Source organism: Penicillium soppii (assembly GCF_028829465.1).
Source record: "Penicillium soppii strain IBT 18220 chromosome Unknown utg000001l, whole genome shotgun sequence".
Taxonomy (NCBI): Eukaryota; Fungi; Ascomycota; class Eurotiomycetes; order Eurotiales; family Aspergillaceae; genus Penicillium; species Penicillium soppii.
Window position 1 is genome coordinate 1134498 of NW_026643231.1, and position 15655 is coordinate 1150152.

The window sequence follows — 15655 nt, forward strand, 5'->3', positions numbered from 1 at the left end:
ATTGAGAATCCCATTCACCTGCCGTGACTAGAATCATTATGGTAGATGCATAGGACAATAGCGTAACTTATCATCAGATCATTTTGTTTCTCAATGAGACATATCTAAGACCATGCTGCTAATTCTATACATAGCAGGGGTTCAAGGCCGAGATTTAGCATCCCAAGCAAAAACGAGGCGCAGCTGTCTCAAAGCATGGACCAATACATCTCACTAGCCTTGCCTCGTCGTCGCTCTTTTACTTCTTGCGGCAATTTTCGAGGCAAATCTCAAAAGTACAAAGGAGAAAACAGCGCTATCATAACAAAAGAGGCAAGAAAAAAACCAGTCGTAATCTTAAGGGACACTCGAAAATTACGGGCACACTTTATGTAGGAATTGAGAAGTAAACGAATTTCATTGCAAGACACGCGTTTGCGATACGCGATTCTTTTTGATTTTCGTCGAGCATAATCATCGTGATCATCATTCTCTGACGCATTAGCACGCGGGAATCTCATCAAGAGAATCGAACCAGTGCAATTGCCAGCATGCGCAGGAAGCTTTTATGGCCGAATGGGGTCCATCATAGGGTAGTATTGCACACAAGAAGAAAAATCTATCAACAGGGGTAAATGAAAAAGCGGCCCGCTAGGGGCTCGCAGAAATGGTAAAAATGTCGAAGGAGTGTAGACGAGATGGAAAAAAAGGGCCCAGTCTCAGACCGAAACCGGGAAAGAAGAATAAAAGATGAACCAAAGATGAACAAAAAAGGGAAGAGTCGTCAAGACCATATCCCGCATGTGCAATCTACCAGAGATGTTACCAAAACGCTTTAGTTGATGTACCACTTGGCACCGGAGACACGACCAGCGTCCATGGAGGCGAGCTGTCCGAACAGGTGGCGGGACAGATCGATGGAGCTGTCGTCGCAGCCCATGCACTTGTCGACGACGGTACCGGTGGCGGTCTGGCCGTTGTAGGTAATCGTGACAGTCTTGCCGCAGTCGCCGTCCTTCATGATACCGTGGGGCAGGGCAAGGACATTCTCGGTGGCGCCGTCGTTGGTGGTGCCGCAGGAGCTGGGGTTGGTGCTAGTAGTAGCAGTATCGTAGTAGGTGATCATGCCATCGCAAGGGCTGCCCTCAGAGCAGGCGCCGGAGTAACCGCTGCTGGCAGTGGACTCAGTGCTGGCAGAGCGGGTGTTGGCAGCGACGGCAGCGGTACTGGTTGAGGTGGTGGGGGCAGGGGCCGGAGCGACGGTAGCTTCGGTGGTGGTTGGAACAGGAGCGGGAGCTGCGGAAGAAGTCTCCGCCTCAACGGTGGGAGCGGGAGCGGCCTCGGTGGTGCTAGTGCTGGTGGTAGGCGCAGCCTCCTCCTCTTCCTCCTCGGGAGTCTCGGAGGGAGTGACGATGGCAGCAACGGCAGCAGCAGTGGTAGTAGGGACAGCAGGGGCGGCCACGGGGACAACGGTGGCGGTAGGAACCTGGTTGGGGTAGAGAGTGGTGGTGACATCGACGGTAGTCCAGACGATGTCAGTGACAGTCTCCCAGACGACAGCGCGCTTGGCGACTGGAGCGGCATAGCCGGTCATGGCGAAGAAAGCGCCAGCGAGGGCGAGAGTCTTGGTGATAGGGGCCATTGCGATTGAATCGGAATAGTGAAGATATTGAGATAAAAGATAATGAATGTGTATTCAAAGGACTGATCACTGCACAGCAGGAATATTCAATTGGGCAACTCTAAAAGGAGCGAGAGTGCGAAAAAGAAGAAATGGACCGTTGAGGCTGAAAGGGATGGGAGAAGAGAGAAGAGAAAGAGCGCTCGGGGAAGTCGAGACTATTAAATACCAGAGGAAAGATTTCAATACGCAAGAGTTCAAGAAAACCAAAGGAAACGCAAAAGTCTCCACAAAAAGAAGGCGCAATCCACTTTGACCAAACCCATGGTCGAGAGTAAGCCACATCCAAGATCCGGTTACAGAATTCTTTTACACACATCTCAAGCCCCCGTTTGATCCTCCATCCTATCCTATGGCTTGTGAGATATTACAATCACAACAGGTACCTGAACCGGACGCCCCCGGGATTGCAGTGGTTGAAAATAAACCAATCGAGTTACAGAAACACAGAAATAGGGGGTTTGTGCGCTGACTGGTCTCCTGGCGCTAATCTCCGTCGGGATTAGTCCGACGGCCCCTTCAGCCGATCTAACTGAGTTTATTGGGTCCGCTGGTACCTGACAGACACAGCCTATCACATTTGTGAACCTTCTGAAAAGCTGAAATACTCGTTTTGAGGGAAACCATATCCGCTTTCAGTCTTAGAATTTTAAAGAGATTTCTGCCGGTTTCTCATCTCCGATCAATTTGATACTTAGTCGCCTTGGGAATGACGTGTGCACTCGGCCGCAAGATCAAGGGACTGGTCAGATCCTTCTTGAGGTTGGGCTGCAGGTTACCTTTGCACTGTCTGACGTGTGTATTGCGGGTTGCCGGACATCACCATTTGATTGGACTTTGACACAGAGATCTTTTAAGTCAATTCAGCTTTTGTTTTACATTACTGTACAATGTAGTATTGGGTTATTCTGGAGGCGCTCCACTGAAACGGTCTGGACTTACAGTATTGTCTGACCGTTTTTTTAGTGGGAAGTAGTGCCGATCCTAGGCGATTTCAACACAATTTTGCGTGTTTAATTCCACCATATGAAAACTACCTACAATATCCACAGATATTCAAAGGTAGAGCTGTCAAAAGAACAATCTCAAAAACGACTCTCCCGTACTGTGCAGTATGAAAAGCCCAGTCCAATGTCACACCCAACCCCCAATTGCTCCCAGCCCTAATGCAGGGCACAGTAATACCCGCCCGAGATAATCTCTGTACTGTATTCCCGCCAACTCACCACCGCATCGATACCTGCTGCTGTACGGAATATGCTACATAAATATGTCTATACAAGTACCTGCCGGATTCCAGGCCCAACCGTCCCCTCTTTCAGTTCCCGAGCGGGGTATTGGACCCTGTCGCGATACATGGTACAACGACATTGGGAATTTGGATAGCATCCATAATTCCACATTTTTTCCCCGTTGTCCAGTCCGCTCTGCTCCGCTATGCCGATCCCGGATGAAATGGGGTCTGGTGTGCATGGTAGTATTGCATAACGAAGGATTTGCTTTTGTTGGGATTGGAGGGGTATTTTTGTGCCTTCTATAGTAAACGCGAAAGCTATTATTGTTTTAGAATACGGAGTATGCTTTACCTTGCATGAATCAAGGGAATCAATGACCATATCATTATGTAACGATCGTATGGTCATTGTATTTATCTAGCATCAAATATATGAGTGTCAAGAATGTGACAAAGTCTTGAAGTAACAATGTGGTCTATCAATGAGCAGTGCATCTGTAATTTGGATGTTGATACTGTGTGTTTGAATAATGGCGCTTATATGGGAATTGGAAATATTATTTTGAATATTGAAGCTAACGTCGTTTTGTTAGTTATGGGATGTTCTTGAAGGCAAAAGGCTATTCAAGGACGTTGATCGATTCGAAGTTCTAGAATGTGACGGGCTTAACCATCTTAGCCATATCTCTGCTCTAGGCCCTTCCTCTAGAGAAACTTCTAGACAAACGCACTGAAACTGATATCTTTACGAATCTGATGGTGGGTATATTAATGTCTTGCCAAAGTTAGCAAGTTTTCGCTGATTTGAATCATTAGGACAATCCCCACCTTGAAATCCAATCTCAAGAATGTGAGATCAAGTTAGTGCTTCCGATAGAAAATTTCTGTTCGCTAGATTAAGTTCACTGGAATGACACCAAGAGTAAAACCAAGAATTTAAAATTCGGAAATGACTCAATGATCGAGAGGTTCGTGGCAAAACCAATAGAACCTATGAAGCATGTGGCTTGCCAGGAACCCACAGTGTCGACCAGATGACGGATAACGGCGGCGTTTGAAAACCGTTTCAAGTTTCATTGATCCACATTCTTTTTTCCCGGGGGATAAAAGATTGGTTTTTTGTTTTTAGCATTTTGTCATTTTGCCATCAAACATCGCCGGATGGGGAAATGGTTCCATTTGGAGCTGCCGAGGCAAGGTGAGTTTTCGTTTGGACTCCAATTTTTTAAGAAAATTTGTGCAAAATCGTATGATTGTTCTGAGTTGGTTGTTATTGAAGCCCAAGGCCCAACGACTCTTGGTACTATCAACTCAGCAGAGCAGAGCGCGCTAGTCGTTGCTAGAGTTTACTGGCAATCTTCTCCTGTTCCCAGTATCAAATTCATGCCTATGAATATCTATTTGATAGTAAAACAAGAGCTCTATTTCCGTTTCAAAAACCATCAATTTCCACTAGGCACACTTTTGATAATATTTGTAATCCACAGGCAACTTGCAGATGGAGTGACAGGCATAGTACCTGATTCCAATAGACTCACATCCATGGCTTACATGATCTGCTCCGAGAATAGGCTGTTATGCAGCAATATTCATTGTCATTGTCGGTGTCGGTGAAAAGATATTCGCGATAGGCACTTTGGGGTCATATCCCGCATACGAGCGGGTGCTAGGATTGGATTCACATGTGAAGGCCTTGTTTTCAGTATGTCCCCGGAACGGATCACCAGAGTGACGGTGGCCTGCGCTGACTTTTGCGAGCTGGTCCAGGCCATCAGCCTGCATGAGACCTACTTTGTGGTACCACTCATCATGGTTATCGTCTGGTGAATCATCGATGTGCCAGAACGTATCTTAGATGAACAACGAAATAGAGGAATAAAATACCAAGAAGAGCAGATCCAGGAAGTGACTGATCAAAGCCGATGGGCTCATGATTCCTAGAAATACTCCTTGCTTGTACTATCACCATCTTCCACAATCAGTGGACCTGCTTCTTATCTTCCACCGGCTACTCCGATAGTCTGGGCATGGGAATCCATGACCTTGTCCACCCAGCCCTAAGTCAATTTGCACCAAGCAGAATGATGACAAGGCTTAAAGCCCGGTGGTAAACCGCTCCATACACCCCCAGCCATGAGGCACCAGTTTCCCACGCCTTCAGAGCTATAATCGACGTCGTATAGGTCTGGCCAGCCGAAGACGAGGTGGCACAGTTCATGAGCAGCCACGCCGATGGTGGCATCCTCTGGAGTTGTGAAAAAGGCAAAGATGCTAGTATCATTGAGAAGGATAGCATTTGGTATTGTCCATTTGAGGGACCAAATGTCGTCCTTACTGACCGTTTGCTCAGCACCCTGTCCGGCGTGCACCATAATAAAGGCATCAACATACCCATTACGGTCATTGTCATATTGATCAAGATTGACTTGACCTCTGAGAGCATCCAGTGCACCTACAGTCATGGTCTGAGCATTTGGTGTATCGTCGGTCATCCCGCTGTTACCATTTGCGTAGGCTGGTAGCGCACATGGCATACGTAGTGGGCTGATAACCTCGCCGTTGAGGCTGATCTTGCCACCGCTGATCTCATTATAATACTCAGTGACACTGCCAGTTCTGAATTTCTCAGTCGAGAAGAAGAGGTCCTCAAAAGGTTGGGCAGCGTCGGTTCCCATTTCGTTGACAAAATCGACTCCATCAGTAAGTCACTGTTAGCTAGGGAAAAGGCTCTCGCTCGTATATTGACCAATTTGCCTACCGAAATGTGCCACGCAGAGGATTTCTTTCCAATGCACCCCTGCTCAATTGATATTTTAAGACAGCACCATGATAATGAGATTCAGAAAAGATACATCCATCGTTCAAAACCGTGCGCGTTCCAGTCCTGGCACTGAAGGAGGCACTTCCGGCGGCATGTGTGGTGATTGAGGGCACAGTAACGAAAGCTGGCTCACGCCTGAGTCTTTTAAGAACGTCTGAGTGTGGGGGAACAGGGCAAGGTCTTTAGTCATCACATCCATGTGCCAAAGATATACTGACGTTGCTATGTTCACTTCTGTGTATGGGTTCGCAATAGGGTAGGTGTGGAGTGGATAAGAGATCAAATTCTTTTCTTGATGGAGGTTGTGAAACTCATGATGAAACACTTCTTCCAGCGACAGGGAAAATGAGTTTCCATCAAGGCGTGAAAGAGATATTGTTCCATGCATGCATCAAACTGGAGTTGGAAATGCTTGACCATTAGATTGTTTGCCACTTGCCTTAGCCTATCGGTATGGCCGGCGAGAGGAGCCTAGGGGTTCAAAATGCAGTTGAGGGAGATAAGTAAAGACAAGGCTCGGCGAGGACTATCCATAGAGCCCCGTTCTCTGACAAGCATAGCCAACCTGATCTCCATCTGGATGTTCTCGGATCGATTTTTCGGTGCGCTCAATCTTATGAGAGCCTCCTTGGCCAGGCAAAAATAAGGATTGTCCGAAGCTTTGCCGCATCGTGCCTCTTTTATAGAACCGGAAAATGAGGAGATGATATTGATGCTGAGTTTGTAAGTCTCATTGTGTCAGTCAAAGGCCGTTTAGTTGGGTCTTTTAAATTGCCGGTCAATCCTTGTATACTGTACTACCGCTGTAAGTATGATCAACGCGGTTCACATCACCAGAGTGTTAGCAGACTTTAGGAAGACATTTAGCCTATTATTGTGTGAATGACCTGTATATTTTCATCTAGTATGGCTTGGGTTCTTCAACGACCATCATGATTCAGCTGGCATATCAGAATCACTAGCTAATCACGATCGTGTTATGGAAAAGAGATTAAGTTGGTCGATCTCACAATCTTGTGGATCAAAGTAAATAAATCTGAGCACCCTAAATAAGATCCTAACCGAACTATAGAATTTAAGTGAGGAAGTACGTAGTACATACATACTGACCGAATATTTAATTATTGCTTAGTGATTACTCCGTAGTAGGTTACTTGTCACATTGTTACTTGTCACATTGTAGCCTGTCAACATGCTCTCTGTCTCTTCTTTTCGGTCTTCGCACATTATAGTGGCTCTCAGCAGGCCGCACTAATTTCCACGGCCATTAGAATCTCACGATGACCCGTGGCTAACTATAAAACCCACAGTGACGGGTTAGATCTGTACAAGATCAACAATCCCTGCCGATCTTTTCTCCTAAATGCCGATTCTTTTACGGAAGTGTTTCCTATACCACATTCCCCCCTTTTTTTCCCAGGAACAGTTCCCACAATAGTGTCTTGACGGCCTCCGAGGACCCGATGTATCGACGCTACGGAGTATATTGGTCAGACATGGTTGGGATACGAAATTGGTAGGTCGATCTCATAGTGGAAGTGAAAATTCAATGCTATAAGAGATTTACTTGCCCGGCTTCGATCAAATTGTTAAATTTACTTCACTGTCGCTCTTTCTCGTTAATTGTCACTCATTTCTTTGATACCACACTCATTATTGTCGCTCTTTTATAGTTTTTATAGACATGGTCTACTTGTGGCCATGGCTTGGTGCCTTAATGGCCCTGCCTCTCGCTCTTGCGGGAAAATCAGGCGATGCAGTGCCTAGTTCATATATCATCGAATTTAGCGGCGCTCATATTGTGAGACTGCATAATAGCATTTTGTTCTTTCTTAAGCTTACCTCTGCAGTCCGCCCAATCTTTCATCGACTCGCTCACTCATAGAGGCATTCCTGCCAATCTCAAACAAGACTTGTCCTTCTCCCTCTTCCATGGAGGATCATTCAGCCTGACAGGCAACCCGCAGAATGAAGATGCTACCATCAAGAGAATCTCTTCCTTGGCATCCGTAAAATTCGTTACACCCGTTCGCGAGCTTCATCTCCCTCCTCGTCAAGTCTCAACTGCCCATGATACTTCATTCCAGCGTCACCATGAAAATATTCTCAGCCGCCGTGGCCAGAGCTTCGCTGTTGGTAATAACGACTTCCCTCACGTCATGACTGGTGTCGACCGCCTGCGCGACGAGGGTTACCTTGGCAGTGGACTGAGAGTGGCCGTAGTGGATACTGGTATTGACTACAAGCATCCTGCACTTGGTGGCTGTTTCGGCGAGGGTTGCTTGGTCTCGTTTGGATGGAACCTTGTTGATAACACCACCGATCCTTACGATAATTGCGACGGCCATGGAACACACGTTTCCGGTTTGATTGCTGCCCAGTCAAACGCTTACAACTTCACTGGTGTCGCGCCTAATGTGACACTTGGTCATTATAAGGTCAACAAATGTAAGCAGGGTTCTTCCACCGACCAAATGATGCAAGCTTTCAGAATGGCCTTTGAGGATAAAGCCGACATTATCACCGCTTCTATTGGTAGCTACAGTGGTTGGTCAGAGGAGCCCTGAGGAGTCCTTATTTCTCGCATTGTCAAAGCTGGTGTCCCTTGTATGGTTGCAGTCGGAAACGACGGGGCGTATGGTATGTTCTATGCTTCAGACGGAGCAGATGGAAAGGGAGCTACAGGTGTTGGATCTGTTAACAACGTAATGGCTCCCATGCTGCTCAACAAGGCCACTTACTCGACAAAAAATGGAACTAATGAGTTTGGCTGGTCGCTTTCTGGAACTGCGGACTTCAAGAACGGGACCTATCAACTTTACCCTCTCAGCCTCAATTCGTCGATTGTGGGTGATGGTTGTGAAGCGCTGCCATCTAGCACCCCGGATCTCTCGAAAAAGATCGTTCTCATCAGACGCGGCGGCTGTGCCTTCTCCTTGAAGGCAGCCAATGCCGCCAATGCTGGCGCAAAGAACATTCTCTTCTACAACGATATCCCTGGCGTCGACCAGTTCTCTTTTACTAACGACAAACTGGTTGGTATCGGTATGGTCGTGCCCGAAAAACCACACCCTCTACTGTGGGTAATCATTGGCCTGCTGGATTTATCAAACGATGCCCAAATCTCTCTACTCGCCTCTCTCGGAAATACGACGATCAGAGAGCTCTTTCAGAATACCCTCGAATCATCAAACCATGGTTTGATTTGGTTCAAAAGACAATTGAAAAGTGGGGTATTGCTTTAGACGATATCTTCAACTTTGATGAGTCTGGTTTTGCTATGGGTATTGGCGCAACCCAAAAGATTATCACTTCAGCAGAATACCATGGGAAAAGAGCTCTTCTACAAGCTGGAAATCGTGAGTGGGTGACTACGATTGAGTGTATTAGAGCTTCTGGAAGTGTTCTCCCTCCGCTCTTTGTTTTTATAGGAAAGAAGTTTCCGGAGCATCTACGCCCCTATCTTCTTTCAAATCAAAAAGGAGCTCACCTTACTATGAGTGATAATGGCTGGACTACCAATACAATTGGTTTATAGTGGTTGAAACATCATTTTATCTCAAATATTGGGACAAGAGTGGGAAAATACTGCCTACTAGTCCTTAATGGTCATGGGAGTCATTTAACCCCTGAATTTGACCGACTTTGTGAAGAAAACCATATTATCGCAATCTGTATGCCTCCTCATGCTTCTCATCTTTTGCAACCTTTAGATGTGGGTTGTTTTTTGGTTTTGAAGAGGCTTTATAGTGGAGCGGTTTCAACTTTGATACGGAATGGAGTTAGCTCTATTGACAAAGAAGATTTCCTTGAATTGATTACAGATGCAAGAATGGGTGCTTTTAAGACTTCCACTATACAAAATAGCTTTTTAGCTACTGGATTAGCACCATTTGATGCTAATAAAGTCTTGGAAAAGCTAAATGTGCACCTGGATTCTCTTCCGCCTCTAGAGACCCTTTCCCAGCGGCCACTCTCTTTTGGCAGCGACAGTGATCCAAATACTCTTTAGACCCTCTCAAAATTCGCAAAATCGCAATCTCGGATTAAGAAAGGTCTAGAATTTTCTTCTTCAATCCTCTCTTCGCCAACAAAAAGAGAGCTTCAACGGACCTACGATATGACTATAAAAGTAGTCCACCACCACATTTTTCGCCAGCATCGCTGTACCTAATTGGAAGCTACTAATAAGAAACAGGCTAAAAAACGAGAGATAAAACACAAATTTATTACCTAAAAAGGTATCTTTGGGGGTCTAGAAGGTGGTGAAGATGATGTGGTTGTTAAGGATGAAGATATAAGCAAAGATATATCTTTACTAGAGATGCCTGTAAAAATAGTTACTAAGCCTACTTTACCTTCTATGCCGTTGGTTCGGCGGCAGGTGACATGTTCTAGCTGTGGGATAAAAGGACATACCTATTCTAAATGCCCTACACGTGTTCAATAGCTAGATTTATGGTGTTTTTGTTTAATAGTGGTTAAAAATTGAAGGTTTTTCAAAGTTGGGTGGGGTCGCTCGCGCAACCGGACTTCACGTTACGGACACAACAAATTGCTTACATAAGAAGATATATTACGTAATCTCGCATTTTCCATGAATTACTATAGCAACTGCATACACTCAATTATTATCCGTTATTATCCGTTATTTCCCACTTAGTGTTGAATATTAAGTTATTGATCAATCAGTTCATATATTTGACTATCTAAACACTCCCTTTACCACTCAATTTCAACCATGGCAACCCCATTTGATCAAGCGTACGATTCCCGCGAGGAAATGCTTACAACTCATTGCAGCTATGCAGTTTCTCAAGGTTACGCTATCACAACGATTAGTTCAAGTACCGGAAGGAATATCACTCTTGGATGCGATCGTGGAGGGCAGTATCACGATCGCATATATGCACTAGAGGGGGCAAAGCGCCGGAAAACTAGCACGAGGCGAATTGGATGCACCTTTCGTTTATATGGTAAGATCTCTAATGGTACAGTAGCTTGCAAAATCGCCTTGCGCTTTTACGCACTCTCTTTGTTTTCTAAATCCAGTTGCCAAGGCCACGCTAACCGTAATGGGGTTGACCCAGGAAAGGCCCTGGCTAGAATATTTTGACAGGTAGGGTAAGGAACAAGACCATGACAACACCGGCTGCGACCTGGGCGCCCCCCTCCCCCCCCCCCCTTTTGTCCCTTGCCATCTAAGGTCTTTCCACTCAACACCCACTGTTGATAGTACGAAAGATGGCTCCGAACTTATCCCCATCGAAGCGGCAGCTGATATGTGATATGATTGAGAGCAATATAAAAATTACTGATATCGCTAATGCAGCGGAATGCAGTAAACAGTCTGTTAGATATATTCGTTCTAATCTGCGGATGTTCGGCAGTCCCAAGGCGCCTTCAATCCCCCCCGGCCGACCAAAGAGAATCACACCACTTGTGCTTGAGGCTCTATGTTATCACCTTTCCGAAAACCCCGGGCTATACCTTGATGAGATGGCGTGTTCCTTCGGGAGGAATATGACGTCTGCGTGGCCAACTCTACCATCAGCCGGGCTCTGGCAGCAAAGGGCTGGTCTAAGAAGACAACACGGAATCAAGCGAAGGAGCGAAATGCGGATTTGCGAGACTACTATCTCCATAATCTGTCGGAGTTGAAGTCATATCACCTGGTCTATGTGGACGAATCTGGATGTGACAAGCGGATAGGGTATCGGCGAACAGGCTGGGCCCCCCGGTCCAAGTGGCCAAGTTTCATCGCGGCCAGCGATACCAGATCTTGCCGGCATATTGCCAGGATGGTGTACTGTTTTCTCGCGTCTTCCGAGGGTCGACTGATGCTTCTATATTTGAGAATTTCATTGGGGAGCTCCTTCATCACTGTGGCAGATGGCCGGAGCCTAAATCGGTATTGTTGATGGATAATGCATCATTCCACCACTCTGAGCGGATTAAATGCATGTGTGTCCAAGCTGGAGTTGAGCTGGTGTATCTTCCGCCTTATTTCCCTGATCTGAATCCCATCGAGGAATTTTTCGCGGAGCTCAAAGCTTTCATTAAACGCAACTGGCAGTTGTTTGAAGATGGCCCAGATGGAGATTTTGAAAAATTTCTGGAGTGGTGCATCGATATGGTGGGCGCAAGAGAAGAGAGTGCTGAAGGCCACTTTCGTCATTCGGGTCTGATAATTGAGCATTGTTGATTGACCTGTATAAATATATAGAGCTCGTATATTTCCGGCTTGTAATTCACTCCTTTAGTAGATTCTTTCATGTTCGTTTTTCTTTTTGCCAAATCACGTGGGACGCTCTCTGGTAGTTTCTGCCTTTTCACGTCGTCGGAAACGGCAAGTTCGATAATCCGGCTTCTTGCCATACCTTGTAGGCTGCTGGTTGGTTCTGCTGCTGCGCAATCACAACTTAGCACGCGGTATCTCCTGCGGGTCGACATCCTTATAAGCATAATGATTGGCTGGGTTACCTCATTCGTTGATGCGGGCGGGCGCTTAGGCCATGCACCCCATCACTCATATATTAAGCTGATGGCGAGTTGTCTCTGCGGTCGCATTCATCCCTCTTTAACCCTCCCCGTCCCTGATTTTGTTGAATGGCCGAGTCTACAGCCTACGGACACTTTTGAAGCCAAGCGATACACTTTATTACTGCCCATTCATTCTTATATTCGTGGCGGCGGCAGCGGCAGCTTATGCCAGACATGTGTTTTTCCATATGCCCATTGAAGAATTGAAACCGGTCCACGTGGCGAGCATGACATCCGCAATATCTTTTATGGGTTCAAATTCGGGGGCCCAGATAGGCGTGAGCCACGGCCCTGTCACTTACCACTTCCACGCGCCTATTACAGGAATGAACGAGACAGAAAATAAGCCTCGTAAGTCAATAGAAGCCCCAAGTACAACATTAGATACCCTAATACTCTCCAAGATGATCAGTTTGTAGTCCATTATGTCATTCCATCTTTGGAAAATCGACACTTTACTGGTCGTGAATCCACGCTGGATGAGCTTAAGGAGAAGCTATTTCTGGAACCGAATACGGAAAGACTAGCGCTATTTGGACTAGGTGGCATCGGCAAAACCCAAGTTGCTCTTCAGCTTGCCCGGTGGGTGAGGGCGCATATACCAGACTGCTCAATTTTCTGGGCTCCTGCCCTGAGTCTCGAGAGTTTTGAGCAGGCTTGTTCGCAAATCGCGAAAGAGCTGCAAATCCCTCCGAATGCAGACGGTGAAAGTGCGATGGAATCAGTACAGCGACAGCTAAGCTCTGATAAAGCTGGAAAGTGGCTTTTCATTGTCGATAATGCCGATGACGTGGACATGCTTTTCGATAAGCTTGATCAGTACTTCCCCGCTAGCAACAACGGCGTTACTTTGCTCACTACTCGTTCCCGCGAGGTGGCACTGTCATTCGCAGGAAGGGACATAGTTGAGCTCCAAAAGATGACAACAGAGGAAGGGATCGCTTTTCTTACTAGAATTGTAGGAGAAGACTCGCTTTGTGACCAGCAGTCCACAATACAATTATTAGAGGAGCTAAACTTCTTACCTCTAGCTATTGTACAGGCAGCTTACTATATTTGTCGAAATGGTGGAACGGCCACACGATATCTTCAGCTTATGCATAAAACCGAAAAAGATCGGATGCGTCTAGCGAGCAGGGAGTTCCACGATAGCACTCGATATCGTAGACTGGCAAACGCGGTGGCCACCACATGGCTTATCTCATTTAATCAGATTGAAGTCTCTGATCCCTCTGCTGCTGATTTATTAGGATTTATGTCTTACATTGAGCCAAAGGCAATCCCGCGATCTATTCTCCCCACCCTCGATTCAGAAGAGGAGATGGACTTTTCAATTGGTACGCTGTGTAGCTATGGATTTCTCACCAGGAGGGACGATGGAAATATGTTTGATGTGCATAGCCTAGTACAGCTATCAACTCGAATGTGGATAACAGACGCACGGAAGACACAACAAATCATCGCGACCTTGACGCGACATATGGACAAGCGTTTTCCATCTGATGAATACAAACATCGTGACACATGGAGAATATACCTACCACACGCTCTTGAGATTCTCAGACGAGAGGAAAGTCAAGATTTGAGTGAAAGATATACCTTACTTTCCAAAGTTGGAAAATGTCTTCTAGCCGATGGCCGAGCGAAAGAAGCGGTTAGTATTTTTGGGAATGTGTGTGCATGGAATGAAAGTCACTACGATGAAGAACATCCCTCTCGACTGGCATCTCAGCACGAGCTCGCAGGGGCATACGAATCCAACGGACAGATCAAGCAGGCCGTGGAGCTACTTGAGCATGTGGTCACAGTGCGAGAGAGAACGCTAGATGAAGAACATCCTGATCGACTGGCATCTCAGCACGCGCTCGCAGGGGCATACAAATCCAACGGACAGATCAAGCAGGCCGTGGAGCTGCTTGAGCACGTGGTCACGGTGCGAGAGAGAACGCTAGATGAAGAACATCCCTCTCGGCTGGCATCTCAGCACGCGCTTGCAGGGGCATACGAATCCAACGGGCAGATCAAGCGGGCCGTGGAGCTACTTGAGCACGTGGTCACGGTGGAAGAACGAACGCTGGATGAAGAACATCCTGATCGACTGGCATCTCAGCACGCGCTCGCAGGGGCATATGAATCCAACGGACAGATAAAGCAGGCCGTGGAGCTACTTGAGCACGTGGTCACGGTGCGAGAGAGAACGCTAGATGAAGAACATCCCTCTCGGCTGGCATCTCAGCACGAGCTCGCAGGGGCATACGAATCCAACGGACAGATAAAGCAGGCCGTGGAGCTACTTGAGCATGTGGTCACAGTGCGAGAGAGAACGCTAGATGAAGAACATCCCTCTCGACTGGTATCTCAGCACGCGCTCGCAGGGGCATACAAATCCAACGGACAGATCAAGCAGGCCGTGGAGCTGCTTGAGCACGTGGTCACGGTGCGAGAGAGAACGCTAGATGAAGAACATCCCTCTCGACTGGCATCTCAGCACGCGCTCGCAGGGGCATACGAATCCAACGGACAGATCAAGCAGGCCGTGGAGCTACTTGAGCACGTGGTCACGGTGGAAGAACGAACGCTGGATGAAGAACATCCCTCTCGACTGGCATCTCAGCACGCGCTCGCAGGGGCATACGAATCCAACGGACAGATCAAGCAGGCCGTGGAGCTACTTGAGCACGTGGTCACGGTGGAAGAACGAACGCTGGATGAAGAACATCCTGATCGACTGGCATCTCAGCAAGTACTCGCAGGGGCATACGAATCCAACGGACAGATAAAGCAGGCCGTGGAGCTACTTGAGCACGTGGTCGCGGTACAAGAGAGAACGTTGGATGAAGAACATCCCTCTCGACTGGCATCTCAGCACGCTCTCCAACGCATAAAGAAGTCGATCAAAGTCGCGACCATGGAGAACATATTCTCACCACCCCCCTTGGATATTGAGTATTAGTCAACCTGCTCTTCCTCGAACAATGTTATTGTATACAGTCTCACCAAACACCGACTTTTCGTTATATATGCCTCATGGCGGCATCTATAGTAAACAAAATTGAAGTAGCCGGGAGAGAGCTCATCTTGTAACGAACCATAATACAGTTTATGACAATACTATGTAATATACAGACCTAAGAATAGGTCAACAGCTAACTATATATGGTTAGAGCAGCTTGGCATTAACGGTCGAAAAAAAAGAGTGAATGCGAAAACGCAGGGCGATTTTGCAAGGTACTGTAAGTGGCATCTAAAAATCAGTAATCCGCACCATACCCACGAACTTGAAGATAATATGATTGCCCACCCAGCAGCGTATACGATTAATCAAGAGCAGCGGAATACTATTTGGAACCTTCTTGAGCAAGGCACCCCTCCACGGCAGATTATCGGATTGATCAAA

The 15655-nt window shown here is 46.9% G+C and overlaps 5 protein-coding genes across 5 annotated transcripts; 2 read left to right on the top strand and 3 right to left on the bottom strand.

Moving 5' to 3' along the window:
- Window positions 1–814: 814 nt before the first annotated feature.
- N7529_000425 (RlpA-like double-psi beta-barrel domain-containing protein) lies at window positions 815–1621 on the bottom strand (the record flags this gene model as incomplete). Its single annotated transcript, XM_057235956.1, has 1 exon — window positions 815–1621. The coding sequence occupies one exon, from the start codon at window positions 1619–1621 to the stop codon at window positions 815–817; it is 807 nt and encodes a 268-aa protein (XP_057102759.1).
- A 2848-nt stretch (window positions 1622–4469) lies between these two features.
- N7529_000426 (uncharacterized protein) lies at window positions 4470–4863 on the bottom strand (the record flags this gene model as incomplete). Its single annotated transcript, XM_057235957.1, has 2 exons — window positions 4470–4714; window positions 4779–4863. The coding sequence occupies 2 exons, from the start codon at window positions 4861–4863 to the stop codon at window positions 4470–4472; spliced, it is 330 nt and encodes a 109-aa protein (XP_057102760.1).
- Window positions 4864–4951: 88 nt separating this feature from the next.
- On the bottom strand, window positions 4952–5569 carry N7529_000427 (M6 family metalloprotease domain-containing protein; the record flags this gene model as incomplete). Its single annotated transcript, XM_057235958.1, has 1 exon — window positions 4952–5569. One exon carries the CDS (start codon window positions 5567–5569, stop codon window positions 4952–4954), a length of 618 nt encoding a protein of 205 aa, XP_057102761.1.
- A 1830-nt stretch (window positions 5570–7399) lies between these two features.
- On the top strand, window positions 7400–9727 carry N7529_000428 (uncharacterized protein; the record flags this gene model as incomplete). The annotated part of the gene is made up of 4 exons (XM_057235959.1): window positions 7400–7516; window positions 7566–8262; window positions 8335–8760; window positions 9669–9727. 4 exons carry the CDS (start codon window positions 7400–7402, stop codon window positions 9725–9727), a joined length of 1299 nt encoding a protein of 432 aa, XP_057102762.1.
- A 2857-nt stretch (window positions 9728–12584) lies between these two features.
- N7529_000429 (uncharacterized protein) lies at window positions 12585–15211 on the top strand (the record flags this gene model as incomplete). Its single annotated transcript, XM_057235960.1, has 2 exons — window positions 12585–12609; window positions 12663–15211. The coding sequence occupies 2 exons, from the start codon at window positions 12585–12587 to the stop codon at window positions 15209–15211; spliced, it is 2574 nt and encodes an 857-aa protein (XP_057102763.1).
- Between the last annotated feature and the right edge of the window lie 444 nt (window positions 15212–15655).